The sequence below is a fragment of the Parasteatoda tepidariorum genome, chromosome 2, assembly GCF_982258835.1.
Source record: "Parasteatoda tepidariorum strain Cologne lab strain chromosome 2, Ptep-v5.0, whole genome shotgun sequence".
Taxonomy (NCBI): domain Eukaryota; kingdom Metazoa; phylum Arthropoda; class Arachnida; order Araneae; family Theridiidae; genus Parasteatoda; species Parasteatoda tepidariorum.
Window position 1 is genome coordinate 28,523,605 of NC_141756.1, and position 21,946 is coordinate 28,545,550.

Genomic DNA, 21,946 nt, shown 5'->3' on the forward strand with positions numbered 1-21,946 from the left:
TAATAAATCAACGGTATGAAATTAAAAAAAAAGTTTTACAGTGAAAAGCAAAATTAGTGGAAAGAACTAATTCATTGAGAACACCAATATTATTAGACAAAAAATTCCACCATTATTATGAAGCCAATGATAATTAGTTTGGGTCGAATTCGCACAAAAAGAATATGTACTGGAGAAAATTACTTGATAGTGGTAAATTTCGACCATCATTAGTTGACCGCGAGTAGTAGCATCATGGCAAATGGGATGCCGAATACAGTTAACTATACAGTTGGAATACAGTTGGGATGAACTATAAAAGCGTGTTTTGGTTCATTTACTAACGCGTAACCACCAAGACGGGCAACAAATAATGATACATAATGAAATAATCGAAATTATTTTCGCTTTATTAATTGTGTCGTTATTTGCATGTTCAGTTTTGTTCATGATTCCGAAAAATTCGCAATGATTTCTTCCACTGGAGCGTACTAACTCCTGTACCCTCCTGTCATTCATAGAAAGCGGTTTTAAGATAAAATAAAGAATCCTGAAGGAGACCCACATTTACACTAACCTACCGAAAATCACTTGATTTTGTGACGAAATGATTTACAAAAGTAACAAATTCCTGCCCAACCAAAAATACATAAGGAAATTAATGTGAGAAAACTGTGGGCCCTACTATTGATTTTCCGTTGATAAAAATGCACCGCTGTCACCAATGTAAATCTGTCTTGGATCAGTCTATTTTAATGTTATACAATGATTTATAGTTTCTATTTGAAAAAGTTCATTAAAGTAACCCTAATTTCTGATTTAAAAACGTTCCTATTTCTGATTGGCTATTTGACGCATTTGACGTAAGCCTTTCATATTATCAATGACTTTATTGGATCCTGTAACACTATCATTAAATTTTTACATATTCTTATAGACACAAAAGAATCTCTATTACGTAAAACATTAAAAATAAATAAATAAAATTAGCTTACACTCTGAGTTGTTTCACCTGACTCACGTGACTTGAGACGTTGCACGGAACGGCTCCATTCATTCTAGGATACTAGACTAGCCTAGGGGCTTAAATTAGAGATCAGCCTGAAACATGAAAGTTAAGTTACTGATTTAGTTCAGTCTTCCCTTGGAATCTCATCAATACTTTTGGAAATGGAAGTAAGGACAAATCCATTTATTTATATCTTAATTTACTCTAAAAAATTATAGTTATTAAAAAAAAATGGATTCGAAAATTGAAACAACTTTTCAGAATTCACAATTATTTGAGAGGATTTTTTCATTTATAGGATTTAAACTCTAGTAAACTCCAGTTCAAAGTAATACTAGTTTTGGAAATTTTGAATGACGCTTTCTTTCAAAAATTGGATAAACTATTAATGCCTAAAAAAGTAGACGAGTAAAGTGACTTTACAAACAAAAACTGGTAGTTTATTTATGTTCACATTAGTGTAAATAGTTATTTTTCTGTCAATTCGGTCATTTACTATGTCTACATTGATTAAATACTCGTATATAACATTGATATATATTTAATCAATAAGTGTGGCCAGTTTCATCAAATGAAACTGTTTATTTTTCATTCAATTTAAAAGAAACTGAATCTTTTGGAAAAAAGCGTAAGGCCCTAAAGAATTAAAAATAGTAAAACGTTTAATATTTTTTATGCTCAGTCTGAAATTTTAAAAAAAATTATTTGGAAATTAGGCAGTTTATCCGTTTGGGGGAAGGGAGAGGCTTAAAAAAGTAATAATTTCAATTGATTCTGATAAGTACTACTATTATTGTGGTAATAGGTAACCAATAATATAAGTACCTTAATATTGGTACAAAATATAGATACTGCAGGTATAGGTTTGTACCGTTTCCCGTAACGTATAAGTACCAAAAATTTCACCAAAAGTCGTTTTCATCAAAGTTGAATCAAAATCGTTGTCCTTATTACAAAAATTTCTTCTTGTAAATTCAATGGAATTTTGGCTGTTATCCGGTTCAAACCGGCAAAAGGAGAAAGAGGCGCTGCAGCAGGCCCGCTTGCTTTGAGAGTATACGTACCTAAAAATACGTATACGAATTAATACGAATTGTAATTAGTGAGTATCAAATTGAAATCACAATCATGTGACTATGTGCTGCTGGAGTTAGAAAGGCTCGTCTCATATATGGTGCCATAAACAGCGGAGGGAGAAGAGCGTGATCACGTATACGCGATCACGATCTTGAACGAGTTAAACAGATTTACGATAGCATGATACTATTCAATACAGATTAACGTAAAACGCTCTTATTTATAATAAAATCTTTCGCGCCTTTTTTTATTTTTCATTTTTTTTAAAAATGTTTTAAATGTTTTTTTTTTTTGCTTCACATTTACAAATTATTGTCCGAGTATTATCAAGCTTTACGTTTAGCTTTCTTTTTTTTTTTTTTGTTAATACTTTCATACATCGTTTTTGCAAATATATAAGGATAAATAGTTACGTAACATGTCCTTCGCTTGAGTAATTTAAATAAATTGCAATTTACTTTTCCCTTTGTCACAGAATGAAACAAAAATTAACACAAGCAATAGTTCAAAATGTAAGAATGATGAAACAGAAGGAAATTCCGAGCCAGAAAGTCAAGCCATTGATGGATCTTCTAATTTCTTACGAAGACCACACAAGCCGCCATACTCATCTTTACTTCTACCGTTGCCATCTACTCAGGACTTGAAGAAAAATCCGTTTGATGACATTGAAGATAAGTCAATGGTATGAAGAATTAAAAACACAAAATGTCACAATTCATAGTACACAGTAATCATACATGATCACCGAAAAAACTTAAAAATTTCATAAAGGGAGGAAAAATTAAAATAAAGATTAATTACTCCGTTTTAGGTCAAAGGTGCATAAACGCACTATTTCAATAAATATTTTTTATTAACACTGTGATGTATATTTTTCACCATTATTATTATTTTTTTTTTACTATTTTTAAGGGTTGTGAAGACATCTATAAAATATTAGCAATTCAACTGAAGTAACCTCTTTCTGTTGAGAAATTTTTTAAATACAATAATTTTTTGTAATATTTTTTTTTAGCTTAAAACGTTATTAACAAATTCGACTTTTTGTAAATGTATAATTATTGCACTTGAGATCAATCATATGTTCTTATTATGAGTTAAAGGTGCCAGTTCTGTAAATGAAATTCCCATTTTATTCACCAGTACCTTTATACGTTTTATTACCATTTATGTGCCATCCCATTTCTCGGAGAAAGCATTATTTTTTATGCACGAAACTTTTTTTGTTGTTGTGTGTCTTAGTGGATGTAATTTAAGTATATTTCAATGAAAATTATACCACATTTTATAAAATTTCTATGCTTAGCGAAAATGGGTTAGGGTCTCGAGGCTAAAGCAAGGTAATCCCATATTCAATAATTGTTCTCAATAAGAGTCAGACGAAACTTAAAACTGATTTTACATTTCATGGGTGCGTTGCCTAAAATGTCCTAGAGTACTTACGTTCAAACATTACCTACGTACCTAACAGTATTTCATTTTATTTTACAACCAGCGTTGAATCATTGACCCAATTCTGAGTTTACGACTATCAATGTTCAACTCCATAGTCTTATGATTTTCGAACCCAACCTAGAAGACAAGGGAACTCCTGGGTCAAGCATTGGGGCAAACTAGCCTTCGTGGAGGACTTTTGATGGAACTAACCTGTATTTGCGCTACATGGAGAGGAAAATCACAAAAATCTCCCGTGGTTTTGCCCGAGCTTAATATCTCTTAGAAAGAAATGTCTTTATTAATTTAAAAATTTTCCATTATGAAATAAGTTTTTTCCCCTTCCTATTTTGTGATCTATTTCTTTTAAAAAACAGATGCATTTAATGTGATATCCTATTGTACAAGCATAAGTATACTTTGAATCCATACATTTTTTATCAAAAATTAAAAATTAGAAACTGTGACCCGGTAGCATGTGTCATCAACCATACATGCACCCGCAATTGCTGAACCTGGAAATAAGATAAATCAGATATTTGTTAATGTGCTCTTTATGAGTATCCCATCCGCTATTGTGCACCTTAACAATTTTATTCTTGATTATATAAATATTCTTCATTTTCTTTCTTTCTTTTCAGGCTGGTTTTACAGAATTTCGGAAGTACAAAAGAGTTAATGAATCCAGAAAAATAACTCCTTATGTTCCTGAGGATACTTCAAAGATACAGGCAATACAATATTTTCAAATCTAATATTGATAAAGAAAATTTTTGGATGGTCTTGCTTTATAAACGGTGTCCATTCTTTTAAAATATGCATTATCAAAATCTCCGGTAATGACCGGAAAGATTCAATTAAGTGTGAGTGTGTGAGAGAGAGATTTTAATTTTGAGAATTTCTGCAGGTACTTCTCAGAAATTTAAAGCAAAAATATAATCGGTAGTTTGTTATACTGTACATTTATCTGCTTCTAGAATTTTTCAGAAATGTACTTTATTTTCTTTTAAACACTCGAACACCGATTTGAATTATAATGAAAATTGTGCTCAAAATAAAGACGTTTTTTAAAAATCTAAATTCGATCTAAAATATTCCATCCGGGAATCAGACAAACTTCATGTTTTAAATAATTATAAACAGATTTCCACTTGTACTTGGTTTACCCTCAAAGTAAAATTATTTTAAATATATAGAGATTTCACCTCATCTCAGCGCGGTTAAAATATCATACAAACAATTAATATTTGGATTTAGACCATCGACTACTAACGCGAGACCACCTTTATGTTTTCGGTCTTATGTGTGGAGTCTTGTTGAAACGTCTAGTTTACATTGATGAAGTGTTTTTCGGCCAGTACAAGAGCTTCCAGAATGTTCTGCCAAACATGACGACTTTGGATTTTGGTAAGGTTCAATGATTGACAAGGTTCTAGGAACGTCTAAAAGCCAGATCCTATCGTTCTAGGAGTTATGATCATGTTGGACGTTAAAGAGCTCTTCATCAATGAAATGGAACCACCCACAGCCCTGCTGGCTGATTTGCGGCTTATTGCTGAAATTTTCAATAAGCGTTTGCGGCTTTGCATCGCTGCAAAAAGCGACCACCTTAAAGGCCTGGTTTCTTAGGACAGGACGCCGTCAGCTGGATATCAGCGCTAACCTCTGATTGGTATATTTGTGAGTTTGATAGTATACGCCATCGAACGCTCATCTTGAACTACAATTGCCGTCCAACTCAACTGCAGTTGGATTACAACGTGACGTTAACCACCGAAGCAATGACGGACAACATCCAACACCACATTGAAATCAGCCAAGATTTTGATTTTGACATTAAACATAGCTTCTTCAATAATCATAGCACTCTTCATTTAGCTCAGTTATAATGTGTTTTTTCTTATCCAAAGTCATCATTTGTTCTCTAAAACACTGGTCGACAATAACAAAATCAATAAAAATTCGAAGTAAGTATTTGTTTACGTTATTAACGCATGCGCAATGAGAGATAATGTCTGCGTTGGACCGACTGCTCACGCTGAGCTAACAAAGAAGTATTTTTGTGGCGTCAGCTCTACGTCAACTTTCCGCTGACGCCCAGATAAGGCGCTTTGTCCTAAGAAACCAGTCCTTTAGACTAATTTGTCCGTTTTTTTTCTTTCTTCCGCATTTTGCAAAGTCGATATTTTTAAAGCATATATAATTTTTATAAAACCCTCATCAAGACTTTAAAGCTAGACCATTTCTCTGTCTGACAATCAGTGTACATGTTTAAATTATATATACATAGTGGTAGACTGATAGATTCTGATAACATATTTATACATTACCTTTGCTACTATGGAAAAAAAAAATATTTTCTGAATCTCTGGAAATTCGGTGGAAGTTGGAGGGTATACCATTAAGGAAAAACCTAGATATTAACATCAGGTGTTATACAAGGAATAAATATTGAATTTCAACAAGTATAAGTATAATCAAGTCTATATAATCCCATCACAATATATTTCCTTTAAGATTTTTAATGATTACATTACAGATTTCAGAAGAAATAGATGTGTCAGTTATAGAGATTAAGGACCCTGAAAAGTTTATTCTTGGTAAAATTTTTCTCTTTTAGTTTTCCTCATCACTTAGCTACATTAAAATTAAAAAGTAAATTAATATCCAGTTCTTAATCTTATTAAGTACTTAACTTTTGTACTTTTAGTACAAATTTTTTTCTCTTTTTAAAGGTTAATTGGTTAAAAATATATAGGTTGGTCCAAAATCATTTTTCTTAATATATATTGCTGGAATCGTTCTAAATAAAATTAAGTAAAATATATTGATATGCACATAAGGGATCACAAACTCATATTCAGAGGGGGGGGGGTGGAGAATATTTCTAAACTCTTACAATTTATTATTAGAGAGTGTAAAGAGGGTTAATAACAAAAAACTAGTATATTTATCAAAAAACTAATCCCAAGATTGAAAAGCAGAAAAACCTACTTGATTAAGGAACTTTGGCTTCCCTAAGCATGAGGATGGAAGTAAAAGTACACGTGTTTCAAGCGCTCAAAAGTAGGCGCCCATTATGAATGAAGAAAACAAAAGTGATTTGAAATAATAATTTTAAAGTTGCCAACGTGAAAGGGAAAATGAAGGTGAACAAAAAAACTGGAAATACCGCGAAACCCGAGAGTGAAGCAAAATATAAAAATAACTTAATAAATAAAGACGAAACAAGAACCCATTGGGGCTGAGAGACACAAATCAGGGTAAAATGCATTTCCATGTATTGAAGTTATTGCCTTTGTCTCGTTTGTCTTCAAAATGTATAATTATGCGTCAATGGCAAGTGAATACATTGTTGTATATCACATATATTAAGTTTTGTCACAAAATTATCAATAAATATTTATGGCCTGAATAAGCATAATAGCTCAAGATTATATAAAATTAGAACTAACGTATTTACTATATTTTGCTTGGTATCATCCGATATTAAGACACCTTCTTTATATTTCGTAGATTTAGCATTTTTCACTTTTTGAGATAACACAAAAGTGTTTTTAAGTTTTGCGAATTCGGCTAATTCCCAACGATTTATACTGATCATATGCTCATTCGACATTATAATAATGGGCATCATAATAGTTAGGTTTGAATTATAAATTTAAAAAGGGTTTTCTCGTACGGGAAATTTTTCCTCACAACCACCCTCCAATTAAAGGCAATTTTTTTTCATTAATGATCATCTGATATTAATATTTTTTCAGGCTTGCTTTCCTATTGCCTTTATGTTTCATAATTGATTATGTAACTATGATAGTGATTAAATATTGTGTATATTCAGAGGGAAAACGTCACATCCCTGTATCCAGTTTGAGAAGCATCCTGAATGCGGTTCTTCAGCATCCTGATGTAGGTTTCATGACGATGAAGAGAGACCACATGGATCTCGTCAATGATTACAAGCCATACCAATACACGTAAGATCCTTAATATTGCACAGTGCGTAAAATAAAAATAAAAAACGGGCCACCCTGAATAAATTTTGATCTAATGATCGGATCTTCACGTTCTAGGATTTAATCTTAATAATCCTACGGGGTGGCCTCAAATATGCAAATCAATTAGTGCAGACGATATTTTAAGTTACGAAATCAGACACAAAAATATGATCTTCCTGAATTAATATACTTTTTTTCGACGTATTCGGATTTCAGACCCCTAAAATACAGTCTGAACGAAATCGGTCGAATAGTAAGAGAGAAATTTTTAAAATTACAACTTTCTGAAGTTTTAATACTCTGAAACTATTTAATCGATTTTGCTGAAACGTTGTATCCTATTATGCTAAATTACATTCCTTAAAATGATGTAAGAAACTGTCTTATAATTAAAATTTTTTTCGACTATTACTAAATAAAATTAATAAAAAGTAATAACTATTTACTGAAAGTTAATTTTTTGCATTGAATTATCTTTGGATAAACGATTTTCAAAATTGTGTTCAAAAATTTTACAATTCGTGGTCATTTACCATATAATTTTGAGAAGTCCCGCCTTTCAAGTAAACAGTTTCGTAAATTTATGTTATAACTGTAAAATTTTATCTTACTAAGGTGTTTTTACTGGCAGAATGCATTTATACAAGCAGTATGTTCAAATCCACAACGAAGCCGTCGAAGTTGTCGAATCAAATGAAAGATTGTCAATGACGTCACAAGAGAACGCTTTGTTTTATATGTTGAAATCGCTATTACTATTGGGGTCCCCTTCTAGCTCTCTGACGCGAGCCAACCCCCAAAGTATCATACCAAAAACATATGATATGCAACGCGATATCATATGTTTCGCTACCATTTGAAATGTGACTAAATATAAAATCTTAATTATGCGCTTCCCAATCCTTATGATATGGAACCTTATTTTCCTCCAAGTTTGAAATCTTTGTACTGAATTACACCGTATGCAGGGAGTAGTAAGCGCCGCTCTCCGTGCGGCGGAAGTGACGTCATCACCCAAAGTCAACTGGAGCTTATTTCTGTCCTTACCGGAAGTTGCTTAGTTCTGCCCACCTAGAAAAGCGGTTCACCTAGAATATAATACTGTGAATATAATATAATTTTGCCATCGTTAAGATTATCTGATGACAATTAAGGCTGTTCTTCGAAGGGTTTTTGGTAGCACGAAAATAATTCTTTTTAACAAATAAGATGCGATTTTTGTTGCTGTTGGGAGTTGAGTTGGTAGCCATTAATTCACGAATCTTAGAATCTTTTGTTGAACCATAATGCTGATTATAAAAATGGCGTAGAACTGCAACTAATTATGAATTCTGTCTTTTCAGAATCTGTCATTATAACGATTTAGATAAATCTAACTATGTATCGATTAGTCCGAATGGTTTGGTGGAGTTTTACAATGATGATGCTGATTTTTTGCTTTTGGACAGACTTGAAGTGGAATATGAGCTTTATAATAAATTAAAAGAGGTAAATTGAGTAATCAAGTTCAAGAAACTGTCATTTTGTCACAAACTGCAAATAAATCGTCGATGAGCTTTTCATTCTGGACACAGCTCGACGTACGTGCAAGAAGGCTGTCACAGCTCAAAATGTCTTTTTTATATTTCAATTAAATTTAAAAAAATTAGGAGGAATTTTGTGTTTACTTTTGCTTGCTTTTTTGAAAGCTAAGCATAATCATTACGGGGCAAATTGACGAACTTCCGTGAAGTGCTTAGGTATATTACAAATTATTTTATGCATATCTTCCTAATCAGTATACTGAACGATAAAGTGGTTTTAAAAAACATAATATCCTCCATCTTCAATTTAATACCACTATTATTTTTACAAGTTTGCCATCGACCCGTGACAGCCTTCTGAAAAGAACTGCTGACTATAAAAGAACTGTACAAATATCTTAACTTTAAAAAAGCAAATAGGCAAACGCAATGGCTTAGGCAAATAGACGTAGTATTTTCATTGTGGATTTATTTGGATGAGTTAGTTTATCCTTTATTGTTATTATTATTACTTTATTTTTTTAAAAACAATATTTATTAGAGAAGTGCAAAAAACGTAATCAAGTGATATGTCCATTTTCTTAAGCAGCTGTGTCCAGAATATAAAAGCTCATTGACGAGCTACTGGTTTTAAGTTAGGTGATTTTGTAGACCTATTGAGCTGTCATAAGATTCGTGAGTGCATATAAAAGCAGCCGAAAATTCTGCAAGCTCATTGAATTTCTTCGTTGCATTTTGAAAAATAGGGTATTAATAGGCATATAAACACCATTTTCATTACATAGAAGTAAACTGAAAGACAACAAATGAGCAACCAGAATAAAATAAGTATATTTTTATTAAGTGATTGTATCAGCAAGTTGGCCCAATCCATAATAAGAAAAACACTCTGCAACATCATAGACCCACCATGGGCTCCGGACTTGTGGTCCATTTTTCTAAAATTGTCTAATTATTGGTCAGGTGAGCTTATGAAACTAGTGCAAAAGAGAATGTATTTGACAGGATGGAAGACAAGACACTTTTGCAGACGATAAAAATTCTACTGCCCTCGTGACGCTGAAAACAAAGGCAATTATTCAAAATGAAACCAAATATACTATTTTAAAGAATTTTATTATATCTAACCAACACAAAAATGGGATCAAAAACTTTACACCAAAGTGATGTAGAAAAACACCTTACATAACTCTTGGTTCCTGTTCTTTAATACTACTCGGTGTAAAGTATCTGCCATTGTTTTTGATATTCAGTTAAAATAAAATTTATAATTACAGTAAGATATGATACAATATAAGAGTCGGTAAGGTTATTTTAGTGAACATACTATAAAGTAATAATCAATAATTTAATTTAGGTTGCATTTCTACATTAATTCTTAAAGCACAATTAGTTTGCAAATCAAAAATACTCACAGCATATAGGATATTAAGATGAATTCGAACTAGGCCTAAACGAAGCAGGTAGAAATGAAATATTATAAAGTTATTTAATAAAGCTAATAGATTTATGTGAATTTCCATATAAGAGCATAACTATCGTTTTTACCAGCTAAAATCATTAGTACCTTTTGTAAAAGTTAAGACGTAAAAATCAATCAGAAGTGTTAACCAGGAAGTCTTACGACAAATTTTAACCCCTAGCGCCATCTGTGCTTAGCTTTACACGGTTAATCATCCATAGACAAAGCTTACACCAAGCTCAAATGCATTTACTCCATTCATGGACTCGTTCAGCTAGTTTTTTTGTACGTTTGGAAACCTTCAGGTGACAATGGTAAATTGTTTACTATCGAGTACGAAAAGCTTGAAGTCTTGTTCGCAACTGAACGTTCTACAGAAACAAAAATTCTTTAAGTTTAAAAAAGACCGAAAGTTTTTGGAATTTCTTCCACTTTTAGGAAACTTGTTATTGTTTACATTTAGTTAACAATTTATAACCGGTATTTAAAACCCTCTAAAATGTGTATGGATACTTGTTTCGGTATTAACTTAAAATAGAGTTATCATTCACGCGATTTTCTTTTTAGATTTTCGACACCAAATTTAGATACGCATTACGTCACAGTTTTTTACGGTTTACATGAACTATTTTAAAGAAATAAATTGCAAAATGCATCTAGAAATTGGCCCTTCCGAATTTGAAATAGTTATTAATACTCTAGAGAAGAATCACTGCGGCTAATCAATGATTTTTGGACTAAGAAATTAAATTAAATCTAATTAAAAGATATACACTAAGCTATTGCTCTATAAACAATCAATAAGGTCTATCCATCTGGAACATGGACAATGTCAAAATAAATAAATCTGCGAGGATCTATGAGAAAGAGATATTAAGAACTATTCTGCTGGTAAATTTTTTTATTGAATCTTAATGAAATTCTTAAATTCAAGCAATAAAATAGGTTTTTCATGCAATATGTAAGAATGAGAACAATATTACAGAAAAAAAAAATTAAGGCTAATAATTTAGCTAAAGTTATGAGAAGCAAACTTGGGCATAGATGGGTAGACTGTTTTAAACTTTAAAAATTGAGGATATAGCTTGGGACGGGGGAGTAAGTGAGAAGGCCGAACTCACGTAATTTGGATCTTGAACAACGTGAATAGCGCTAGAGCCTGAGTTGGTTCCTCCCTCTATAAACTCTCTCCAAACCACACCACAATCAATGAGAGGGCAATAAGCATCATAGGAGCTGAACTGCTTTCTAACATGAATAACAATGTTTCTTTTCAAGCAGAGAAACAGTCGAGTTGATGCTCAAAATAAGATAACGAAACTTAAAGTAAATGAACTGGCTGTTAAATTTTAAAAATGAAAATTTACACACCCATTACATTCTGACTTAAAAAAAAAAAGCAAGATTTATTTCATTAAAGTTCTATATAACCGCATTTTGTTTCAGATGCCTTCATTCCAAAGATATCGATTGTGGAAATCCTTCATGGTATGGTTAGGCAAGATCAGACGGAGAAAATTCATGATTGCAAAAGAAAAACTTGAAGTTTTCTTCATTGACAAATATAAAAGTGTAGATAAATAAATGTGCAACGGAAAGATTGATCTGTATCAGCACTGAAATTACCTTGTGAATTCCTATAATGAAAGTATTAAATTCAATTTTTATCATTCATGTGTCTTACACTTTGCAATCATTGGTTAAAGTCACTATCTTATTAAATTGCTTTCTTTTAAAAAAAATATTCGAAATTATCATAGATATTTTAATTTTCGACACAATCAGGGCTACTCTAAGACGTTCTTGGCAAGAACAGGGGTAGCTTGTGATTTTAAAAATTTTAATTCGAGCACATTCTTCCGAAGAATGAAGATTCAAATTATTTAATAACTTGCTTACTTCTTTCTTATTTGTCTATTTTATGAAAAATAAATATTCATGCGAAAAAATATTACAACGGTTTGCTTTAAATGCATAAATAGTTGAATGAAATATAATTCTAAAACTACAATTTTATTCCGTCGCTCAAATTAATGCCCCCCCCCCCAACTTCAGGAAAGTTAAGGGGCATAATAAAACATTGGAAAAAGTGAGAAAAAAATTGATAAAATTGCGTTTCAACTTTTAAAGAAATAACAAAATATTACTGACGTGTAACTTGTCTGCAGAAAAATGCCTGGATATGCCTCATTTTGTTAAACAACAAATACTATTAATTAAAAAAATCGAAAGATATGAAACAATTAAGAAACCTTCCAATTTTATCAGATTTTTTACTTTATTTTTTTATATTTTGTTTTTAATCTGGAGTTAAAGAGCAAAAAATTTATAACACAATTTACAATGTTTTGCAATCTTCATAATTCGTAACGATTTGAGTAGAAATCGTCTGTTGACTGCCAACAGCTTGCGCTCCATCAGAGTTAGTAGGGGTTTTCAAAATTTTAAAAATATTATTATAAACGAAATATTTAAAATTGTTTTATGTACTACAGCACAGTAAAAAATAAATGCCTTAATGAAACATACAAACTAACCTTTATTTTACTATACAAAACCAAATATGATTAAACTTCTTACGTATAATTCATATATCATTTTATACCAACTACTAAAGGAGATACTTACTTTATAATATAAGATATTTAATTTAAATGATCATAAGTAAAACTCAAGTTCATGTAAGTGATATGCAAGCTTACAGAATTGTAACTGCTGTAAGAGAAAAAATCCATCCTCCAATAAAATTAAAAAAGAAAAATGGTTTTAACTATGAAACATTCATTACTGAAGGAATATTTACTAGAGTGGATAATTTTTTTTTTGTTTCTATTTGTGCAATATTATAAGTAAAAGAAACTTTCTCCTTCACATTTCAATTATACACATTTACAAGGATTTAATTATCTTACTACGTAAATAAAATTTTATAGTTGAAGAGCTTGATAATATTTAACATAATTGCAATTTTGCATCCATGATTGTCGAAATAATCAGCCAACTTAGCAAAAAAAAAAAAAAAAAAAAAAAAAAAAAAAAAAAAAAAAAATGAGAAAGAAAGAAAAGGAAAGAAAGAAAACTAACACAACAACGTCTCAAATTTTGTTTATTAATTATTTTTATCAAAAAATCATTTTGGGCTAAAATAAAAGCAAAAATCAACTTTAAAACAGGATAATGTCATTAATGCAGAAAAAAAAATTAAGTGGTCATTCACACTGCATGTGACTGCTGAGAAATTATATGTAAGGCGAACAGCACATACATGTTTGATTCGCATTTACGCTTGAAAATAGTGATTCTGAAAATGGAGGATTTTATACTCTTGATATCTTTGGGTAGGTTTGTTATACGCAATAGAGCTGTATATTAGGCTGCTGCTGACGTTCTGGGAAACATACCACTGTTGATGACCTGAAGACGGGACAACACAATTTTGATTCTCTGCAGAGGGGGTGGTTTCTCTATTTCGGCAGTCCGACAACATACGCGCGAAGTCGAGCATTTTAAGATAGAACAGTTTAACAAGAATCGATACCGTGCACCCTTGATCTCTACGTACTCCAACAACTTACTGACGCACACAAAAAATAAATGACTCACAAAATGAAGTTCAAGTGTAGCTGTCACTGACAAAGCCATGGCGTAATGGGTTGTTAATTGTTTCGGTGATTTACACTATTAGCATAACCGAAGATTTTGACAATCACATTAACCCAGATGAATAAACTAAAATGTTTCCACTCATTTCTTTCCTCATATAGATATTATTATATTTTACAATTAGAATTTCAAAGAAGCTAATAAGCTTAATGTGTTATGTTTTTTTAGACAAAAAAAAAAAAGAAAATATTTTTAGAGGAAATTATTAAATATGCATTTTTATATAATGAAATTCTCTGAGACGAAAAAGAAAGTTAAATACCATATTTTTTAATAAATATTAAATATAATAAATGAACAAAAATACTTAATTCGCGATCGCAACGCTCGAGTACGCCCTCTATCGGGAGCCTGTAAATATCAGACATTACTTTATCACGTTTTCATTTAGTTCCATCAAAATCATCGACCATGACGGACGCCATTTTCTGAACAGCAAATAAAAATCAAAATTTCCCTAAGGAACAGCTGAAGAACTTGAAAAAACTAACCAGAACATGCCAAACATTGAAGCAGAACACGCCAAGCATTTGAAGAACAATTTCTCAATAATTTTTACCTTTCTATTACCAACAACATAACTTACAATTTCATGATCACTTGCTGTTACAGATGTGTATATTACGGTAAAATAATTTTTTCTGTCTTCAATTCATTACAAATTAAAATGAAGTCAACATTACTTTCGTCATTCCAATAAAGAAATGTGAATTCAGAACGTCAAGAACTGCAATAGTTATAGAATTCTTCTTTGTTATAGAACAGTATATATTTCTGTATCTATATAATTCGGAAAACAAAAATAAAGAATCAACCAAATTACTTGAAATAGTGTCATTTGTGCTGATGATTAATACATTTTTTATCGTTTTCTTGGTAAGTATTTCTTAGTTTTGAAAGAATAGATAATTTCAACTAGAATTCAGCTGTTCTGTTTTTAAGCTACATATTCAAATTCATATCGATATCTTACAATTATAAAATTTTGATGTGTGGTATGTTATCTAAAAGTAATAAAGGGATAATCTATGCACACATTATTTGAAAATAAAACTTTCAAACGAAGAACATTTCATTTGGAACTCTACGGATTTATAAAGAAGGTAAGTGTTATGATTTTTAAAATAAAAAATTAGCTTGTAAAACGTTTTTTTCTTATTTGATTATAGTTCTCTACAGAATGGTTTCTTACGTCTGATTAATAACTATAAGAATAATAAGAAAAGAAACTATATGAAAGTTTTTATTTCAATGTAAAGAATTCTTAAAATCGTTTTTTATCCTAAGAATTCTTTATTTTCCGTTTTATAGTTTATAATTTTTTGATAAAACTGTTGTCAAAATACTTTTTTTGAAAACATAAATGGTATAACATTATGTGTTTATGTGTACTTCTTGCATATTCAAGTTTCAAGTAATATGATTCAGAAAAGTATGAACAAAAATTCGGTACTTATGTATTAACGCCACAGCAGCTACAGATTTGGCTGTTTTTAAGTACCGCCAATCTACAACTAAAATTTTTGTGACAAATCATAAAACGAAATACTTTATTTAAAACCAAAGTAGTTTATCCGATTTCGGTGAACAATGGGCAAAATATTTCGCTCCAGAAAAAAAAAATTGCATCTTGTTCTATTTTTGGCAAATCCCAAAGACGCATTTTCGTAGAACTAAAAAATGGTAACAAAAATCGAAGAACAAATCATTTTGGAATTCTTCTGATTTATAAAGCAGGTAAGTGTTAATTTCTATAAAATAAAAAAATTTACTTTTAAGCAGTTTTTTTCTTGATGATAGTTTTCTATAGAATGGTTTGCTACGTCCGATTATGAATCAAAAAAGAAAAAAATATTAAAGTTGTTTATTTTAATATAAGGAATTTTTAGAATTGTTTTTTTTTTTTTTTTTTGTATCGTAAGCATTCTTTACTTTAAATTTTTCAGTATCTGAATAATGATTTTTATTAAAACTTAAAATTTTTTGATAAAATCACTTGTCAAATAACTTTATTTACAAAATTAAATTACATAAAATTATGAAGCTTATGTATGCTTTTTGCTTATTTTAATGTTTGTTTAAAGTTTAAATGTTAATGTTTAATGTTGTTGTTTAAAGTTTAAATAGGCCTTTCAGGTTATATCATTAAATTTAGTAAAACTATTTCTCAGGCATTAGATTTTAACTCTAATAAGAAGATACATATTTTTTTCTGTTTATTTACAAATATTTTTCAGATGTGTTTTGGATGTTCCTTCTTTAAAAAAAAAGAGATACCATCTTGTTTTCGGTTGTATAAGAAAGGATATCAAACATTTTTCTTTTACGTCTCCAGAGTAACTGAATGACGGTTCATATAGAAATCGCAGGTGCGTCTCATACAACAACGCCCCCTATAGTTCGTTGCGATCGCGAATACAAGATCGGTGACTGATATCGATAGGTCTCTTTTATTTAAACTACATTTTTGGGAAATTTTTTTTCTTTCATTAAATTATACAAATTTTTTTAAAAAGAAATATTAATATTAGAAATGATCTACGAATATTAAAAATGGAAATAATATAAATATATGACAAAATTTGGTTAAACACATTGACATTAAGAAACTTTATTTAAAATTATTTGGGGTGACAAAATACTTTTAATATGAATTGTTAAAAAAAACTCTCCTTTTAGTATATAAATCCTTCCACCACAAACTGATGGATTCCGAATGAACAAAAATTTGAAAGGAGATATTGGTCAACTTAGAGAAAATTTTGTTTTCCAGTGTCTCTTCCTGCATTGATGTACTTTTATCTTTAAACAATTTTCAGAAAAAAGGTGGAAAGAGTGACCAGTTGTTTATTTAATTTAAATCGCCACTTTTTTGTAGACACGCCATATGGCGGGTGGCAAGTGGTTATTTTGGGGTCTACCTGGTACAGTATTAGATATCTTAAAAAAGGTATTACGACCTAGCATTAAAACTTGCTAATTGCATTAAAAAATTCTTCTTATTACAAATAAGTAAATTATTTCTGCAAAGTTAGAAATGATTTAAAATTGACAAATAAAATACATATTTTAATTTATGATTGTATTAAGAACAATGACAATATTACTACAAAATATTTATTTTTTAATTAAATATGATCGAATCAAATGATAATAAACAGAAAAATCGTAATTCTATAAAAGTCGAAAGTATCTTTCATAAACGAAACTTATTACCAATCCTTCATTTTTTTCGGATGCATCAAATCGATTATTTTCAATCCAAATCAACTCATTAAGATAGTTGATTGAACTATTTGGTTAAAAGAAATTTAACAAAAAATATGGCACTTTATGTTTTACGGGAACAGTCATATTAAAGATTTAAATCAAGACAACATTGTTTAAAAATAGAGGATGATAATTGACGTCATGATCTACGTTACCACCAACTCACTCTGTTTATTGTGTAACACATTCTGTTAGAATACTTCTGTCATCGTAGCGTAGCGCCATCTGTATCAAATTTCAGTAATAAGCACGATCAATTAAGACAAGTATCTTTTACGTACAGAAATAAGCAGCCTAAAGCTTTTCAAAGTATCAATAAAAAACAAAGTTCTTTTTTCATATTTTCTGTCGTTCGTCTATTTTTGTTAGGCTGGTATCTATGATTTAAATAAATTTAAGAAATTAGTTTTTTCGGAAGTAATTAAAAGAAATCTACAAGATAATATTTTTTAAGTAATGTGTAAAAATCCCAGTGAGTCGGTTTAAATAATCACGATATGGAAATATCCTTTGAATAACCATGTAAAAACTCTCACAATAGCAAATTAAATAACGACTGTCCTGTGTACATATGAGAGTGATGTCTTATTCATGTAGTGTGTGTAATAAAATATTTACACAGAAAGGTAGTTTAAATAGACACAATCGCATTCATACGGGAGAAAAGCCATTCTCATGTGGTATATGTAATAAAACATTCATCGAGAAAGCTGCATTAAATGCACACAATCTTATTCATTCCGGAGAGAAGCCATTCTCATGCAATATGTGTGATAAAAAATTCGCGCAGAGAGGTAATTTAATTAGACATTTAGCCATTCACAATGATGAGAAACTATTTTCTTGTAATGTATGTAAAAAAATATTCACTGAGAAAGATAATTTTAATAAACATTCTATTGCTCATAATGGAGAGAAATCTTACTCATGTTGTGTGTGTGACAAAACATTCTCAAAGAAAAATAGTTTAAATCGTCACTCTCTTGTTCATAATTGGGAGAAATCTTTTTCTTGTAACGTGTGTGACAAATCTTTCAAGGCTAAAACTACTTTAATTCAGCACCATCTTGTTCATACTGGAGAAAAACCCTTTTCATGCAATGTATGTGATAAAACTTTTGCAAAGCGAAATAATTTAAATCGTCACTATCTTGTTCATTATGGCGAAAAATCTTTTGCATGTAGTATGTGTGACAAATCATTCAAATTAAAAACTCATTTAATTCAGCATTATCTTTCTCATACTGGAGAAAAACTTTATTCATGTTCTGTGTGTGCGGAAACATTTTCAAAAAGAAATAGCTTGAATCGTCACTATCTTGTTCATTATGGAGAAAAATCCTTTTCATGCAATGTGTGCAATAAATCTTTCATGACTAAAACCAACTTAGCTCAACACTGTCTAGTTCATACTGGAGAAAAACCTTATTCATGTAAGGTGTGTGATAAAACGTTCAGACACAAATGTAATTTAAAGAAACATTTTGTTGTTCATTCTGAAGAGAATAAATAAAATATTTTGAAGAAAATTAGCCTATATAGACCTTTTCTTTATTATAACTTAATGTGATTTTCTCCTAAGAGCGAAGCAGAAACAAGACAAAGTCACTTTGGTCAAAATAGTGATATAGTTCTTATTTTTGTTTAACAGGGCAATCAAAGGCTTGCAGTTTATTTCTTCATTTGAAAAAAAAAATAAATAAATAACTTTCCAGCTGAATATTATCTATAAAATAGTATCATCAGAAAATTTTGGCAAATTCCTTCAAACTTATATATTTCATACATTACTTATTTTATGTTGGTCCATTCCTTTAATCAAATTAATTTAAATATATATATGAATAAATATATATTGCCAGTATATCATTAAGCTTTAACTTTTTAATACTTATATCTTAATTTAATATAAATTGTTTAAGACTAATATTTGAAGTAACTTTATGCAATTGTTCTTTTTCTAAAGAATGAATTGAAACTCAATTATTAAAATGGCTCCTTCATAAAATATCCACACAAAAAATTAACACGCTCTTAATAATTGTTCATATATTCGGATATGTGTTAATTCTGAGGGTACTTTTTTTATAATTCATTTAAATTTATACAAGAAAAGGAAGGAAAACAAAAATCAGATTTGTCAGTGCAATTTTTTTCCAAGAAAAATATTTTTGTCACTGAATGTTTAACTAAAATAAAATGCAATGTTTCACAACTAAATTATTGCTTTTAAAAGAATATGAAGAGCCCAAAGGATATTTTCGTGTGGATTAAAAAATTTACATTAAATCCTATGTTCATGTTCGCGAGTTTGAATCCCACTGACAGAAGATACCCTGTGCATTAAATGGTGCCTGGTACACATTAAATCTGTCGGGGGGTCACAGTCCTCATAACAAATCAAAGCCTCTGGGGGTACTGAATTGGGGATAGAGTTCATAGGATTTTATTTTATTTGAAGCTACACTTTTATTTCATAACTTAATAGTTGAATATATCTGAACAAAATGTATTTGTACTTCATATTGAAATTGTGCTAAACTATCATTGAAAATGAGTACCAGACCTGCCAACCTTAAAAAAAAAAAAGAGCAGGAGACTTTCTGCACAATATTGAAAATTAAACCTGATTCACATTTCCTACAAGAAGTTTATTTCAAAATATATTATTTACATTACATAAAATAGATCACAATAAGATTCTGACTAATAAGGATATGTGTTCTTACTATAAAATAAAAGGTTCCTTAGAATTATATCAAAACACATCTTTTGATTTTTTAAAATTTAGGAAGAGGTTCAAAATTAACAAAATATATCAATAATGAATACAATTCTTTTTTTTATTTTTTTAACTGCTACTGTTTTAAAGTTGCTGATTTAGCATTATTTAAAAAACTATTATCAAAATCTCTTTGGAAGCATAACTCTTTTTGATTTTCCTTAATTGTCATTAAGTTTCTGAAGTTTTGCGTCGTTAATGAAGATCAAAACCGAGTTTGTATCTTGGTAACACGGCTAAATATTCTTTCACATGTTGCATTGCTGTGTGGAATAGTTAAACACAGCATGCCTAAACTTAGCTTACACAGAATAAGCATTTCCCTTTAGAGAACCTACTTTTGATCACTTCATGTCTATCCTACCCTACCAGTAGATAATGACATTTGAGAATTTGCATCACATTGAAGAGCACAGAATTGTGATTCCAGAGTATCAAGATATGAATGAGTATCATTTTGACCTAACACCTTGACCAACACAGGAAAATTATCAATGAAAAACTTAATACTAGAAAAAGAAGCATTGGAAATATTTTCTAAATTAACTACTTCAGCATTAGTTAAAATTTCATTTTTGAAAAATATAATTGCAACATTTAACAAAATAATTTCTGACAGCAGAATAAAAAATCTGTTGGTCACCACTGCATAAAGTATTAACAATTTCTTTAGTTTTGGTACCAATCACTAAATTTGAATCAATAGGCAAAGGAAAAAGAGGGATTGTATCCTAAGTGCGGAAGATCGCTTTTTTTTCTTCCCTTCCTCTATCGTGCACTAAATAGAAAAAAACATCCTGACGTCAGGAGGACGAAGATTTGAGGCAAAAGCAGTAGACTCCTAACAGCAGGAGAGTTGGCAGGTCTTGAGTACTCATTTAGACTTAATATGGATTAACATCTATTGCAAAGATCCTTTATTGATAGATAGGTGGTGTCGTCACTCCTAAATGGAGGAAGATCCTGTTTCTGATAATTAAATAGAGGATATATACTCTCATTTGTAATCAATTATTAATAGAAATATGGGTTTTTCATCAAATGACTAAAAATTTTACTTGCATTTCGATAGCATTTAATTATAAATCATCTTACCTGAGCAAACCTCTGGAATAAACTAAGAAATCATTTTTCTAAAATTTAAAGAAAAATGTGCTATATGTTTGAGATAATCTTTAGCTAAAAATGTGATTTTAGGCAAAACAAAATCTATAAAATTCAAATTATCTTAAATTTTAGATTCATTATCTGAAAGGGCTGGTTAAAAAAGATTTGAGGAATTGAATGTGATAGCAATAAACAACTCTTAATACTTCAAATCTAATCAAAGAATGAAACTAATTTGAAAACTTAGAAAAAGATAAAATAAGTAACATTTAAAATTTTTTTTTGTTCCTTTTATTTTTCAAAAAGGGGTCAGCACTTGATTTATTTATTGAATCAAGACCTACTGTGTGTACTTGTTAGTCAATAATTTCTCTTTCTAATTGCTTTTTCTTATGCGCATTTCCATTAGGGGCCTATGTGATTGATAAGTTATCTGATACTTTAAGTAAGTGAGGTGAATCATTATGCCAACATAACTGGAAGGGGAACTGAAATAATCTTCTAATTTTCAAAACTAAATTGATGGTGAATAATTACTTTATTTGTTGATGCACGTACCATCAAATCACAATTTGAGATTTATAATAAATCTGTTTTTATGCAACGAATGATAAAAGAACTTTTTAGAGTCACTCAACT

At 30.1% G+C, this 21,946-nt stretch overlaps 2 protein-coding genes across 2 annotated transcripts; both read left to right on the forward strand.

Annotated features, from left to right (window-relative positions):
* The first annotated feature begins 1,046 nt into the window (after positions 1–1,046).
* On the forward strand, positions 1,047–12,154 carry LOC107447853 (dynein axonemal heavy chain 6-like). Its single transcript, XM_087155761.1, has 7 exons — positions 1,047–1,155; positions 2,541–2,750; positions 4,144–4,233; positions 6,042–6,102; positions 7,344–7,479; positions 8,844–8,988; positions 11,932–12,154. The coding sequence occupies exons 1-7, from the start codon at positions 1,150–1,152 to the stop codon at positions 12,067–12,069; spliced, it is 786 nt and encodes a 261-aa protein (XP_087011887.1). The 5' UTR covers positions 1,047–1,149; the 3' UTR covers positions 12,070–12,154.
* A 5,560-nt stretch (positions 12,155–17,714) lies between these two features.
* Positions 17,715–18,947, forward strand: LOC139424969 (uncharacterized). The gene has a single exon (XM_071177325.2). It carries the CDS (start codon positions 17,990–17,992, stop codon positions 18,929–18,931), a length of 942 nt encoding a protein of 313 aa, XP_071033426.2. The 5' UTR covers positions 17,715–17,989; the 3' UTR covers positions 18,932–18,947.
* Positions 18,948–21,946: the final 2,999 nt, after the last annotated feature.